Below are 16,096 nucleotides of genomic sequence, written 5' to 3'. Positions count from 1 at the left end.
GAACAGTAATATCCTGGTCTGTACCATAAGACCATAAAAGCAACAGTTGCCAAATTAACAAAGTTACACACACCTAGAAATATATTTATTTTCTTCAACACAGTGATATATATTTTGGATAATTACTTAAACATATAATTCCAACAATCATATGTTGGAATTATATGAAGATGACTATGCTGAACACAATCTAATGTAATCAATGCCCAAATGCTTCATTGATTATTTCTGATGCACTATGATGCAACGTTAATAGTCCTGACCTAAAATTATGTTCTCATTGATTCAAACCTATTCTTCTTCTTCCATGAAAGGGTTTGTGTGTTTAAAGCAGTGCTTCCTGTTGTCCATAAGATGGCAATAAACATTAGCTAAATGGATGTACAAATGAGAGGCTGCTTTCAAGTTGTTGTCCTGAGGTTTTGACATGAAATTTGTATGTTGATTGTTAAGCTAAGAATTAGTTTCTCCTTTATATAGACCCTTAGATGGCCCCACCTAAACTTTTGGATGTTTGGATTTTTTTTAGTTAAGAAAGAGGATGCTCTTTGAAGCAGCAAAAAAAATACAAAGACTTTTGATGTGTCACTATAGACCTTTAGTATGAGAAATCACAGCACACAGAGCTATGCTCATTAGCATGCCCTTTCAAAGCTTGTTAGTTTCCTTATGTATTTGTGTTGTATCTTTTTATTTATTTATTTATTTATTTTTTTTTTTTTTGCTTTACTGGACACAACAGTTTCCGTCTTTGCCTGCTCATAGTAATGGCATGTGTTAATAAACCCCCCTATGCAGTCACAAAGGCATACCTGTAGTTCATCAAATCTCTGTGGAGATGATCTCTAATAGGGCTCTAATTAACAGTCACGAGCGTGGCAGCAAACTTTAAATGAGCAGAAATAAAAGATTTGTGGGTTGTTTTTTTTTTTTTGTCTGTGGCTGGCCTGAATGACGCCCAAAGCACTGACGATGTGGACACAGTAGAATAATATAAAAGAGACTTCCTCCTGTGGGACATAAGAAGGTCAGATTATAACCCCATCACACCAGAGTGAAGATGACATGGTACACCACCAACTTCCACAACACTGCTGGGATGGACACACCTAACAGGGTAAGACCTTTCAGGGTAAGCCTTTGTACAAAGTTTTGTGATTACATGTTGATGCGCTGAAGAATTCAGACTTTAGTTCATGTGGAGCACCTTAAACATGACCACTGAATGTGAAGAAATTATTTAACAGCGAGTCAGTCCTCTTGTCAAGTGACAATGCAGATTCTTCTAATTTGTGTTTTTTTTTTTTTTTTGTATTATTATTATTATTTCTTCATCAGATCTCTTATAGACGAATAACTTCATTTCAAAGTGGCATTTTATTCATGATTAAATCCAGAAATAAAAAGTAAAATCTATCAGATAATGAATATTAAATCATAAACGTGATACAATCTGGCCATTAGTAGCAATAAAATAAAACTTCAGTATCAATTCTAAAAATTCATATTTAGTAGTTTAGCATCTTTAAAATCTTCATGTTCACAGATGAATTTGGTTAAACCTGCAGCTGAGCTATGCTTTTCTTGGAATATTCAGAAAACAGAGAGCACTGCAGTTGTAAAAAAAAAAAAAAAAAAATCTCTCTTGAACTAAAGCAGAGATTGCTGAACTCTTGGATTGATCTTTAGATGATAAGATAGATTTTTTTGTTTAATTTTTAATGGTTTTTGACTTGGTGTGAAAAATTCATTGCCGAACTGCAAGTTTGAGATGTGAGTTTCTCTCTCCGAAGGCTTGTGCCAATAAGTAAAACTTAAATTTAGCTACTCTTCCATCCATGACTTGATATTCACTACAGTATTTATGTTCATCAGCTGGTTATTGGGAGACACGGCAGCTCAGAGTGGTGTTTTATTGTTATCTAATTTCATAGTCATATTGCCCAAACTAAAACAGCATTGCGGTGGTCTTATGCCATCAATTGATGAAAACACTGACTAATGAACATTTTCTTGTTCAGTCTGTACCAGTATCTGAACATTTTAAACAAAACTTATTGATGCTCAGTATGAGCGACATGTTTATCTGAACAAATGCATTCCAAAGCTACTTTTCTTCCCCTAACAGAAGACTCTGGCGTTCATGTTGATACTGCTGCTTGCTCAGCTGGGATGTAGCGCGCAGAGTGTGTCTGAGTGCTGCAGACAGCCAGCGCGGTCCTGTCGCCTGCAGGTCCTGCTGTGTCGTTCTGGCAACAAGAGCACAGGAGGAACCATCGCAGGAGATGCAGCCGCTGGGATCCTCACCCTGGGTAAACGGAACGAGGATGAGCTGCATTTGCAGAGCAGACTCCATCAGCTTCTTCATGGCCGCAAGAACCAAGCAGCCGGGATACTGACTATGGGGAAGAGGACTGCAGAGAGTCAAAAATAAAAAAAAAACACAATTGTAACACTTTAGCCTGTGTAAACAATGTCCATAAAATGTTTATAGAAAATGACATCTATATATATAAAAAAAGGGATAACAATCAAATGATTTTCTTTAAAATGTATCTTTTCGAGAAAAAAAAAGTCATAGAGATTAAGAAATTTGTGGTGACGTAATTCGAAGTTTAAGCTGATGACGTCTTTAATAAAGTATTGAAAACAAAAAAGAACTTGTCAATATGTTGGTTCACAAGAGTCACTTATACGATTCAGTCTGATAGAAAATGGCTATTTATCATTCACTAAACTATGATTTTGAGTGTACCAGGAAATCTTTATTTATTTATTTTTAAAATTATGTCTCATCCTTGCAGAAGAAGGTTGTTTTTCTCTTGTTTCTCCTGTGGATCATATAAAAGACGGAGAGTGAAGATTAAGAAGAGGAACAACACATTAAAGACTATATTAAACAACATGGGGTTATAAAAGGAAAGGAACAATAAAACCAGAGGTGTAGTGGCCAAAGACATGTTTCAGAGTAGATTTCATAGAAACTGTAGGCCAGACTGTAGTTTTTTACAAAAATGTTCTCAAGGATGTTCCCTGTGTTCATGTACTTATAGACTCTACTGTGTTTCCATGCTTTTCTGTGCGTTGCGTGGGTGTGCCATAGAAATTGTAATAGAGACTGCAGAATCCTTCAACTAGCTGAAAATGAATTATTTTAGCTGTAAACATTTATTTCTGTTACAGAAAGTGAACTGACTGCTTTTTTTTTTTTTCTTTAATTTTGCAAGCCTATCTGGTCAAATACATGGGAGGAAAGATTCCCTGTGGCGACTCAGAAAAAGTCTCATTACTTTCTGTGTTTCAGAGTATCCACAGTAACCAGCAGCTCGAGATGGAGCTCTGACCTAGTGGTTTTACGCTGCACAAGTACAATTATTTGATGAGCTGAAGAGAAAAGCATTGAGAAGTCTCTCTTTACACCTCAGTGAGGAGCTTGTAATAGGAATCAATGTAAAGGTGAGAAAGCTGGAAGATAAGGAGAATGAAGCTAATTTCTGTTAACTCCTATGAGGAAAGATAAGTAGGAGGAGACAAGGTTTTTTTTTTTTTTTAGAGAAGGAAAGAGATGTGCATTGAGCTCACGGTGTGTGGAGTGGAGAAATGACTGAGGCTCCCATAATGGGAGGGGACTCAGAGATGGCAGGAACTATGCTTTGTGGACCTGAGACTGACAGAACAGTTGAGGATATGACAACACTGAGCAATGTGCAGCTGAACCCGAAAAATCCTGATTCAGTTCTGGGAGAAAACCTTTGGGAGAACAGCAACTATCCTCATCTTTTCAAAACAGATCAGGCTTATCTGAAAATCTCTGCTTTTGATTTCTGCATCCAACAAAAGAACTTTATACCAAGGCGCAGCACTTTGATTTTATTTCAGGTTTTATGGATTAGTGACAAACTACGAGAAGCTGAAAGTCTCCTTTTAAAAGCTAAAGATGCCTGTGATGAAGGGCCTCCTTGCTCCACAGAATACCTTTTTGGACAGCATTGCAAACCACTTCGATGGAACTCGTAAGTACTTTAAAAAAGATGTTTTACCTTTTTTTTTTTTTTTTTCATCAAACACTGATCAAGAATAGCGCAGTGGCTCATTTGATAGCCCAAATCAGTTTAGTGGGACAAAATACTCAGTTCCGCGTAGAGCAGAACTGAGTATTTCAGAAATACTTGTTTGTGAAGCACATTAACATACAAAATGTGTATTGTTATTGGTGAAATCCTTTATTTTTAAACCAATAACATAAATGTGAAACTATGTTTTAAGGATTTATTTTGGATAAATCTGTAAAAAAAAAATGAAAAAATTCCACAGTCATTAACTTAATCAGTGAAAAATGCTGTGGTTGTTTCCACCTGGATAAAAATAAGTATCCTTTCACACTTCAGGAATGCTTAAGAAACAAAAGGCCAACATAAAAAAGAACATGCAGTACTCGCTAAAAAGATATTTATTAATTTATTTTTGGGTTAGGTAATTCAATCTTAATATCAATATAAACCTTTATATTGTCATAAAATGGTTGCGGTAGTGGTGAGGAGTGACGCTGTGACCCAGGTAAGGTGATGATAATGATGAGTTTAATGACAATAATCAAAAGCACAGAACAACGGAGAACAGCACAGAGAAACAGGCATCACACGACAAGGATCCGACGAAGAACACAAACAGGTGGGTTTAGATACACACAGGGATAATCAAAGGAACGAGACACACCTGGGAAACAATCAACGGGGAAGACGCAGAGACAGAGACTCACAGGGAACAGGGTAACAATAAACACAGAAATAACTCAAAAATAAAGACAGAAAACTACGGATCATGACATATATAGCCAGGATAACATATTAAAAGTCTCCTAGATTCATGATAAGTGGCAGCAGCACAATCTAACAAGTTAAATTTCAGGAAAATGGATGAAATAATGAACATTTCCCATTTTATGGCTCACATGATTCAACACGGTGGTTTCTTCATACAGATCCTTCACCATTAGAGGCTTTGTTTTAGATTGACTGAACAAAGTCTGTTAATCTCCATCAAGTAACATAATAATCTTGCATTTGTCCAACCAACAGAAATTTGTGACAGTGACCCTTCAAGGGGACAGTCAGTTTTCAGCATCAGCTGTCAGTTCATTAGATTAGATAGAGCTTCAGCAACAAACACCACTAAGTCCATGAATCGTCTTGAACTTGTCTTGACTGAAACGTGAGCAGCGGCCATTGAAAACTCATAGCAAACAGGAATGGAGACACTATCCACATGATCCTGTTATTAAACCAGGGAGATTGATTAAAATGAATTATGTAGTGGTGGGGAGCTTATCAGATATCAACTGAGGTCTTGCTCAGTGAACCTTTTTGAAAGCTGGAAACTCACCTAAATTATTAATCTGATCACCCACCACCTCAAAATGTAGAAAACAGCCACTCAGTAGAGTCAGAGCTGATGTTTAGATTAACTTTTTCAGCTTCTGTCATTGATATCGGACTCTTCATGGACACTCTTTCCTGACCTGAGTCTGTATTTCATAATTTTACACCTTAATCCTTGCTGGACTGCAGGGGCTGGTGCCAGTGGTTAACACGCGAGGTGCGTTCCTAGATCGTCATTTTAAAGAATTGGAAAGGCTCTTTGTTGAACACAACTCAACGCAACTCAGATTTCTGTTATGCATTTTTGCTGTCAACATTATTAATTAATCTGATCAGCAGAGGGGAAAAGGGCAGTTTAATCAAAGAGATTAAACTGCCCTTATATATATATATATATATAAATTTTTTTTTTATTTATTTTTTTTTATTTAATCATGACCAATGAAAATATAAAGAATCTTTCAATTTCTGACTGTAGGCAAAGGAGTAATTTGAAGATAATTACAAATTAACAGTTTTTGAAGTTACTTTTCCACAGTAAAATAATGCAAAGGATGCATGCTGCTAGATGTGTAGATGTTTTCACTAAAGTATGTGGAGATGAAGTCATAAACCTAATTAAAGACCTTTCTGGTTTTGTGTTGCTATGGGGATTTCTGAGCAAGAAGAGAAGGAAAACTTATGACAGTTGTGCAGTTTTACAAGAATTTAGTTCTGGGACGCAAATTGAATCAGGCAAGCGCGCTGAACGGAACAGCCAATTAGAAATATGTGAAAGATTTTTACCTTCCTTAATGTATTATTTCTTAGATAAACATATACAATTATGCCACTGAATGATGAATGAACTGTTTGCTTTGTTTTCAGCAGGAGAATACAAATCTCCTCTCTGACATTCAAGCCAGCAGGTGTTCCATGCTGTCCTTGGAGCTACATTACTGTTTAAAAGTTTTCTTCAGCAAACAAAGAACGTTTTAAAAGGCTGTTTGCTTATATTCAAAGCCTCACCTGAAAACGGACGTCTTACTCATTATTTGTACAGAAATAGAAAGGAGACATGTACCTATTAGTGTGCTTTATTGAATTAAGAACAGATTACCAATAATAATTTCTTCCATAATGCTTTTCAAATATTACTCACCAGCTTGTGTATTAAATCAGTACAAAATTGCTCTTGCAAACATTTCAGTACAAGCTTCTCTAGCGCATTGTTAGGCTGTAGAGAAAAGCAATCTTTGGCATAACAATTAAAAAGTAGTGAAAATTAATACTGATACTATTATTATTCTGATATTGTTTTTTTGAATAATATATTTAATTAAATAGGAAAATGTAATCTTCTTGAGTTCAGACTTTGCATTAGTGGCTTCTAGAGCAGTAACTTACAGAATCTTATTGTACAAAGGTATCAGTCAGGAGAAGTACAATAAATTCCTACATCATTCTACATTTGCCATCGCACAATAAAGACAGTTATGTATGAATGGAGAAAAAAAAATTCAAAGACTTACAAGAATCCATCCTTTGTGTTTTCTGCATGAGATCTTTAAATGACTACTTTTCTGTCTTCCTGTGATGGCAAGCTGTTCAGTTGCTTGCCCTAACATAAAGCTAGGAGCAGCTTGCAGATATCTAGTCTTAGCAGTGATATTTTTCCAAACAAAATTGTCTGGCAGTATTTGTGCTGCTGCTTTAAAAGAGGGAATCGGTGAAATAATTCCTCTTTCTGTTGAGCTCTAATGTTGTTTTTCAACCTCTAATCTCTGCTATTTGTCTTTTTGACTTTTTCACAGACAGCAACTTTCTTCTGGGAAATGCCAGGGGTCGATACGATTACCGGATCGTCTATTGTTCAGATGGTTTTTGTGAGCTGACTGGTTTTGTTCGGACGGAGGTCATGCAAAAAACCTGCACCTGCACATTCCTTCATGGGGCAGAGACCAGTGACGGTGTAATGGAGCAGGTGCACAAAGCTCTGGAGAGTCAGCAGGAATATCAGGGAGAGATCTGCTTTTACAGGAAAAATGGTAAGAAAAAAATACTGTTTCTTCTGCTAAAGTCATTGTTCATCTATTTATATTTAGCCATCAAGTGAACACTTTAGTCATTGTCTGATATCTCTCTGTAACTCTTTGGTACTCAAAGGAAATCAGTTCTGGTGTCTCCTGGATATTGTTCCAATTAAAAACGAGAAGGGCGAGGTGGTTCTGTTTCTGCTGTCCTTTAAGGATGTCAGCGAATCTTACGGGAAAAGCCATCACTACATTCATGAAGACGGTGAGCCCTTACTGCATGCTTCTAAAAGCTCTTTTCTGAGTGATTCTAAATGATCTCTAAAATTGTTAACATGGTTTTTCATTGGCTTGATTTTACCTAAAACTGTATTGAAATGACTAATACAACTAATTTTGTAGTTGCCTTTGATTTTGCAGAGGACCCTCGAGAAAACCGAAAAAGCAGTTTTATTCGGGCTCAAGACAGGTGGAGAAGTGTTCTACACTGCCTGAGTAGCCTGTTCACAAAGAAAGGCAAGAGGAAACTGACCGATGTGAGTTCAAAACTCTGTCTCAACTCCCACATGATGGAAAACAACCAGAGACCAAGAAAATAAATGTACATTTTAATGTTGCTCTGAATACTTTCTTCATTGTTCCTCAAGAGCCCAGTACAGATTAAACCTCTTTATAGAATGACTATTATCTACCTGAGTGTAATTGATGGCATTAGAGATGTGGAGTTCAAGATTTCGTGTCATGTGGCATTTTCAGAGCATGTTCCAGAAACCCTCCGTACCTGAGTACAAGGTGGCCTCTGTGAAGACGTCCCGTTTCATTCTGCTGCATTACAGCATTTTCAAGGCCATGTGGGACTGGCTGATTCTGCTGGCGACTTTCTACGTCGCTGTCACTGTACCTTTCAACGTCTGCTTTGTCAGTCACAGCGAAGGCGGCGATCGTCTCTCACTTGTCACTCGTAGCACCACATGGAGTGACATAGCGGTGGAGATGCTCTTCATAGCTGGTACGATTTCTGTGCATTGACTTCAAATGTTGGATTTAGTGGAGAAAATGTTTAAGCGTTTCAAACCTGTTGACCGTCATATTGAAACCCAAGTAACATTATGAAAAGACAAGAGCAGTAAGTTTAAACCACAGCTGTTACCTTGGTGATGGCTGGCACGTGACTACCTCCCACCATTTCTCACCCACTCAGTGTCAATGTTGCCCTAGGTTATGAACATAATTAGATTTCTCTCACTTCGTCCCAGTTCTTCTCCAATGGAAGTGCCATAACACGTCTGTCACACAACCTCTCGACAAGTTTGTCTTTAAAGAGACAGTCGTAGAAAATTAGCTCACCCGCTACCTCGTGCATTTCCCTGAAAGTCTCTGGAGCAAGTCTTCAATCATTGTGCATTTTCTCTCTGTTTCATGTTATGTTTCTGAACCTTTGCAGATATTATTCTGAATTTTCAGCCAGTCGGGTCAGGTGGTGTACGACACCCGATCCATCTGCCTACATTACTTCACCACCTGGTTCTTTGTGGATTTGATTGCGGCCCTGCCATTTGATCTTCTCTATGCTTTCAACATCTCAGTGGTAAGACGGTCATGATAATGCAAAAAATGTCATGTTTCTTTGTTTAATATTTTTTGACTAGTTTCTTTTTTTGGTATATCTGGTAAAGTTTTAAAATATAGCAATATTTTATGTCTGCATCATAATCTCACACTGAAAATGTTTGAAAAGTGAGATGGGTCATTCACTCTCCTTTGCACAAAAACACAATCTAAAATTCATGTCACCAAGTTAAAGTCACAGCACAGATAAGCAAATTTTGGGTGTTTGTGTCAGTAATAGTCAGACATGAAATGAATTTTTCTGGCATTGTTAAGCCAAAAAAGACAAGTGCCAACAAATTTGTCCACTTCCATACCTCAAATGTTGCCCATTTTTCTTGGTACTCTTCTTTTCCCCACTGTTTTAAGTTCTCGTTAACTTTTTCGAGTTTCTAACAAACAAAATCATCTGTTTAGCTTAAAACATAGAAAAGCAGAAAAATGTAGAACCTTTTAATGTGTGTTTTGTTTTCCCACCTCCAGACCTCACTGGTCCACCTTCTAAAGACGGTTCGTCTGCTGCGCTTGCTTCGGCTCTTGCAAAAACTGGATCGCTACTCCCAGTACAGCGCAGTGGTCCTTACACTGCTCATGTCTGTGTTTGCCCTGCTGGCTCACTGGATGGCCTGCATCTGGTACATCATTGGACGCAAGGAGATTGAAAGTAGTGATCCTGTTACCTGGGATATAGGTGAGTTCAGCTACTCACGACAGTCTCCTTTAGTCAGAAGATACTTCTTGTTTTTGTTTGAACATCTTGAGTCGTGACTTAATGCTTTAAAGCCTCTGAATTTCCCCCTTAGCCCAGAGGAAGTCTAGATCACAGAATGTCCAAATTGTATGAACAATTTGACCAATTCGCAAAGCAGAAATATCTGTCCGCTAAAGCACAATAAATCAATAGAACATGAACAATGTTTGTGTTACACTTTATTTTCTTCCTCCTGAGTGAATAACAATATGTACCCATACCATCAGGGTGGCTTCAGGATTTGGGTAAGCGTCTGGAGACACCATACATCAACAGAACCATAGGTGGACCCTCCATCCCCAGCGCCTACATTGCCTCCCTCTACTTTACTCTCAGTAGCCTCACCAGCGTTGGTTTTGGCAATGTGTGTGCCAACACGGATGCAGAGAAAATCTTCTCCATTTGTATTATGCTGATTGGTGGTGAGTTTAAAACCATGAACAGAAATTTTCCATATGGGTTAAATTTTCTAAGCGCACCTTTACTGTTTCATCCATCGTCAGCTCTGATGCACGCGGTGGTCTTTGGTAACGTAACAGCCATTATCCAACGCATGTACTCACGGCGCTCACTCTACCACACCCGCATGAAGGACCTCAAAGACTTCATCCGTGTGCATCGACTCCCTCAGCAGCTGAAGCAGAGAATGCTGGAGTATTTTCAAGCCACATGGTCAGTCAACAATGGTATAAACACAAATGAGGTAAGCGAGGAACAAAGGGGAAAAATCTATCTTTTTATTAATTCTTCTAGGGTACAAGACTTATTAGTAAAATTAACATTGTGCTCGTAATTAGATCTTGTATGTATTTTTTATGAAAGAACTTGTTCATTTTTGTTCAGTAATTGAAACACAAATTAAGGCATATCAAGGCATTTGAGGCATATCAATCAGAACAATACATTCTCTGTGGGTGTTTCTCCTTTCAGACATACAATCCTTTTAAATGTGGGACATTTTATTTTATATTCTCTGAAGTCTTATTCCATTCCCTTGAGTAGATGTCAGAATTTCAATGACAATGTTGGAATCCATTTTGAAGAAGTTGCCCGAGCTGAAATGGGGAGAATACTCATTAACACACCCACCATCACCTCTCTTAATAATTAATTCAGAGTTGAAAGCAATAGATGCAGCCATTGGTTTTAACAGGATGTATTTTCGTATCAGTTTGATACATCATGAAAGTGCAGCAACCTCTAAAACCTGATTTGCTGCATTTAAAAATCAAAAGACATACATTTTTCAAAGTTGATTGAGTAGAGGTTGGCTGTTGTCTAAAATATTTAATAATACAGAGTTCTTTTTTGAAATCTTCAAAAAAGAACCTTTTAGTAAAATATTATTTTATTAGTAGCTCATAAAATTACATGAGCTACTTTTTATATAATATTCTAAAAGCAACCAAAACACGCTATAGAGTTTTAAAATTCATTTGTAAATGCTTTGATATTGGGAAGCCATTACAAATTTGCACATTTTTTAAGGTTATCTTTGTTTACTTCCTTCTTGTTTGCCCATGTTGGTCCTTGGCTAAAATCGTGTATATCAAAACAATATGCTTACAGTAAAACTTAAAGTCAGTAACTTAATTTCTGAGGTTGAACTGCAGAATGCTGATTTACTTATAACAAAAGTCTCTTTTTTCTTTCTCTCATTCGCTCTCAGCTGCTTCATGACTTCCCAGATGAACTGCGAGCAGATATCGCCATGCATCTGAACAAAGACATCCTGCAGCTGCCTGTGTTTGAGAGAGCCAGCAGAGGGTGTCTGCGCTCTCTCTCCCTGCACATCAAGACTTCCTTCTGTGCACCAGGGGAGTACCTCATCCGCCATGGAGATGCCCTGCATGCCGATTATTTTGTCTGTTCCGGTTCCCTTGAAGTCTTGAAAGATGGTATGGTCCAAGCTATTCTGGGTGAGTGTGCACAAAGTGTGAAACACTTCCAGCTGTTGACTCACATCTTCATCTAGTAGTAGCATCTTTTGGCAACTCCTCTCTCTGACTATCGCTACAGGCAAAGGTGACCTGATAGGGGCTGACCTGCCAGAGCATGATCAGGTGATCAAGACAAATGCAGACGTGAAGGCGCTCACCTACTGTGACTTGCAGTACATCAGTGTCAAGGCTTTAAGAGAGGTCCTCAGGCTGTATCCGGAGTACGGCAGTCGCTTCAGCTCTGACATCCACCACAACCTTACCTACAACCTCAGAGAGGGCAGTGAGCCTCATGTAAGACTTATAATTTTATGGTACCACAGAATTAATCTGAACAATTTTACTGACCTTATAAAAGAAATTAACTGGCTACTTCTCTAGATACAACTTGTTGAACATATGCTTAAAAAAAGGCAGATCTGAAGACAAATGGGGGGGCCCAACCGAGCACTAGGAAGGTGTCTGTGATGTGAATCTGTTGTTCCACCACCTCTCAAAGGTGCTCTGATGGATTAAGATGTGGCAGCAGTAGAGATCATCATGGTACAGTAACCAAGAAACCATGAGGGGATGAGTTGAGTTTGGTGACATGGAGGCTACTTTTTCTGCAAGAAGTAGCCACCAAAAGATGAATTCAATATTGTCATGTGGGATGAAGAATGCATCGCAACAATATTTGGGAGGGCTCTGGTATTTAAACAATTTTCTACTATGAGGTCCAAATGGGTCCAAATTACTTCCATTGAAGCTCAGTAAGTCTTTTCTACAACTTCTAAAAGCCTAATTGGAATGATTGGCTAGTTTATGATTGGCTGATCCACTGTTTATGTTAACAACCAACTGAAAAGCTGTGCCTAACAATGTGATTGGTGAGTGTACATATTCACTGTGCATAATCAGACTTTAAAAATTATGGGAACATGTTTGTTTGTTTGTTTGTTTGTTTGTTTGTTTGTTTGTTTGTTTGTTTGTTTGTTGTTTGTCTGTCTGCAGGCAGTAAAGAGATTTACATGGACTCCCAGGCAGTCTTTGGTACGTGTTCAGCTATTATGTCTCCTCTTTACTTAGACAGAGCTGAGTCAGGTGTTTCTTTTATTAAACTGAAAAAACACAAGGCACATTAATACAGTGTATGACTACCACTGTCGGTAGGCAAATAAAAATACACATTTGCTTTGTTATGTATGCAACCTTTCAGAGGCCAGAGAGAGAGAGAGAAAAATAAAGTAACATTTTATCACAATGAAGCTACCAGATAGTCATTTTATGTGGGTGTTTTAAATATTTTAGACTCATGCTTTAGTTTATGTTTGCCAAATGGACACACACAGTAAGCTCAACAGCAAAATGTAATGTGTTCTTTATCTCATAGCACATTAATAAAATGTGCAATTCTATTACATTACCACATGTAATGTTGATAACATAACATGTTAACATGTTGATAATGTAATAACATAAAGAACATGTCATGTTCTCAAACAACTTTGCAATTAACTTCATTGACTTTCAGTCTCTCTTCCAGCATCATGTCTCTTTGGATCACAAACTACCCAACTTCACTGAAGCAAATGATGAACATGCAGATGACATGAACCATTTGTGGCAGAGCAGAGTACAAGGTTCTGGAGGTACTCTTCAGTTTTCCCGTCTCAGCACTTTAGGACAGGAGCTCCAACACATCCAAACGCTCCACCCATGTCGGTCACCTGTTTCTCAACGCCAAGGCAACTGCATCTCTCCTCAGTCCTTTGCCAATGAGGATCTCACTCTGTCACCTTCTGTCAGTCTGAAAAATGAATCCGATTTAAGTCATCAGTCATCCAAGCTACTGCTTCCATCCTTCCCTTGTGTTAGTCCTCTTAACCTGAGCCCCAGGTGACTTTTTCCACCTTGTTTTTCTCTTGCTTGCACTTTGCTCTTTTTACAATGATGCGATATTCATTTGTTTCATTGTCAGGGTCGTGGATGGGATTGAGGACAACAGTCACACATTTCAGTTCAACATAGAGCAGGATAAGACAAGGATTAGTATGTCAGGTAATGTTTTTTTAAAAGATGTTGACCATTTTTTTTAAGTTAATGAAAAAAATGCTTGAAATTCTTCATCAACTGAATTTACATAAGATGTAAGACATTTTACATATTTCATTTCTTGTTTTGATTTTTTTTCCAATACATAAACTGCTTAGTTCATGTTAGGTAATTAATTAACATGTTTAGCTTATGTTACCTAGTAAGCATCATAGACAATGTTATCACATTAACTCTGTTTTCTTTTTAATGTGTTTTAGATGAGTTACAGATGAATGCTAACCTTCTAATTGAGACAGAAGAAGTGAAACAGAACATGACCAAATTAAATAAAGAGGTGAGATTCAAACATAAATCTTGTTTCCCCCTATAAATGCAATACTTTACCCTGATCAAAAGTTATATGGGATATTTATACATATAAATAATCCAAAAGAAAAAAAAATAAATTACATGAATGTAATAATAAAACTATCTTTGGCCTTCATGGGTGAGTTTCAATGAACAATATTGTTTTCAGGAAAACAATACTGCCAACATTTCGTACATTTTAGGGTTTTGAGTATGCTGCAGCGGCCTTATTGATTTTTTAAAGAGACTTGTATAAATACCGTTACAATAATCACATTTTCTGAAAATAAAATTGTGCAACATATATCCTGCAATTTGTTTTGATCTGAGACCTGTGTGGTGGACAATGAATATCACACATCACTTGAAACACGCTATTAATGCAAGGAAACATGATGGTGACAGCATCATGCTGGCGTTTCAGTCCTACACCTACTGGATGATTGGTGGAGCTTTATAAAGGGAACTCATGGGGGAGAAAAAAAGCTTTAAATTAGTTTTCAGTTAGCATGATAGTTTTATGGGGCTTTAATCAACATCTGAGACTTTAACTTTTATTTTCTTCTCGCAGGTGAACAACTTAAATGAAGAAGTCTCCAACCTGACTAAGGAGCTCCATGACATGATGCATTTTCTGCAGTCAAATATGCCTATGCTTCATCATGTCTCCCCTCCTGGTGTAACAAGTTGTAAAGACTGGCAGCCTCGTATCCCTTTAGATTCATCTGGAAATGCACAGGACTGCAGTGGGTTACGGTCCCACAACAGGACTCCCACTTTGCTGCATTCATCAAGCTCTGTGTCTGCCTCTTTGCACCTATGCTGCTCTGATAGAGATGGAAAAACAGCTGATGGGCTGCAGGGTCAGTACAGTCCATTTCAAACACCCAGAGCCACCCCAAGCTCCCTTTACAATCACAGAATTGTATCCCTCCTCGGCATTGATTCAGACCCCAGCACCTTTCCAGTGATTTGTCAAAGCCAGCGAGGAGTCTACAATACATCTAGTCCTATTAAAAATAACACTAATCCAGTAAATTATGGACACTCTCATCCTACATTGAATTTTCTAACCAACTCACAAAGCCTCACCAATCCCCAGACGCCAGTTCATTCTCTGAGCAATCCCACTGGACAGGCACGGTATCGCACAGCCTTCAGCTCTCTGACACCCTCAGGACCTCACACTTCACTGTCCACAGATCACAACAAGAGCCAGCAGAGCTCCAAGAGACAAAACGACCCAGCGGGATCCGGCCTTGTCCTTCACTCGCAGGACCATGTGTGTTCTTTGCTGGGGCAGATTTCAAACAGAGAGTGTGGAGGATCACTCTACCACGACAGGACAGATAATTATGGAGCGAGTCAAAATGTATCAGAAGACTCACAACGATAATGACTTCTGTCTGTGTTACTTTGTCAAAATGACAAGTTTGTTTAAATGGTAAAGGATTGTTCTTTCCGAAATAATAAATTGCTATTTACCAACTGCTGCAGCCAAATATTATCTATTTGTAAAATAACTCTTTACAAGTTATGTATAAAATAATGCCTAAAAATTTGAGACTGAAAATTTAGATACATCAATAAAACTACGGCAACAGAGACGGTACATGTAGTAGTAGATAATAAATGTAATATTATTTCATTAGTTGCACAGCAAGACATCAGTGAAAGCTGCTTTATTTGCTGTTTCCACAGCAGCTGACATCATTTGTCCTTGAAATAATGCTAGATAAAGAGATGTAGCGCCACTATGTGGTCACAGAAACAAAATGCACAGACTATAATTCATGACTGAGCAGGAAAAACAGATTTGATAGGAAACCATGTTGTTTGTTTCTCATAAGTTTTGCTTTTATGTAAAAAAGAAAGTTTCCATGACAATGTCAATACAGTTGAGGGTAAAGCCAAGTACACATGTGTTGCTTTGGGTTGATTGATAACAAGGCCTTATTTATGAAATTCATCTGATAAAATGATCAAGTTCTCCTATAATAGCAGATCTTTACAGCAGATGGA

At 37.9% G+C, this 16,096-nt stretch overlaps 1 protein-coding gene and 1 pseudogene across 1 annotated transcript; both read left to right on the top strand.

Annotated features, from left to right (window-relative positions):
• Positions 1-1,039: 1,039 nt before the first annotated feature.
• On the top strand, positions 1,040-2,514 carry hcrt (hypocretin (orexin) neuropeptide precursor). Its single transcript, XM_015021857.1, has 2 exons — positions 1,040-1,117; positions 2,129-2,514. Exons 1-2 carry the CDS (start codon positions 1,061-1,063, stop codon positions 2,432-2,434), a joined length of 363 nt encoding a protein of 120 aa, XP_014877343.1. The 5' UTR covers positions 1,040-1,060; the 3' UTR covers positions 2,435-2,514.
• Positions 2,515-3,436: 922 nt separating this feature from the next.
• Positions 3,437-15,564, top strand: LOC106939462 (potassium voltage-gated channel subfamily H member 4-like; annotated as a pseudogene).
• The last annotated feature ends 532 nt before the right edge of the window (positions 15,565-16,096 follow it).

This window comes from Poecilia latipinna, unplaced genomic scaffold (assembly GCF_001443285.1).
Source record: "Poecilia latipinna isolate Pla-1442-1.1 unplaced genomic scaffold, P_latipinna-1.0 Scaffold2882, whole genome shotgun sequence".
Lineage (NCBI taxonomy): Eukaryota > Metazoa > Chordata > Actinopteri > Cyprinodontiformes > Poeciliidae > Poecilia > Poecilia latipinna.
Note: the sequence above shows the minus strand (reverse complement) of the source record. Positions and strands in the feature narration are given on the sequence as shown.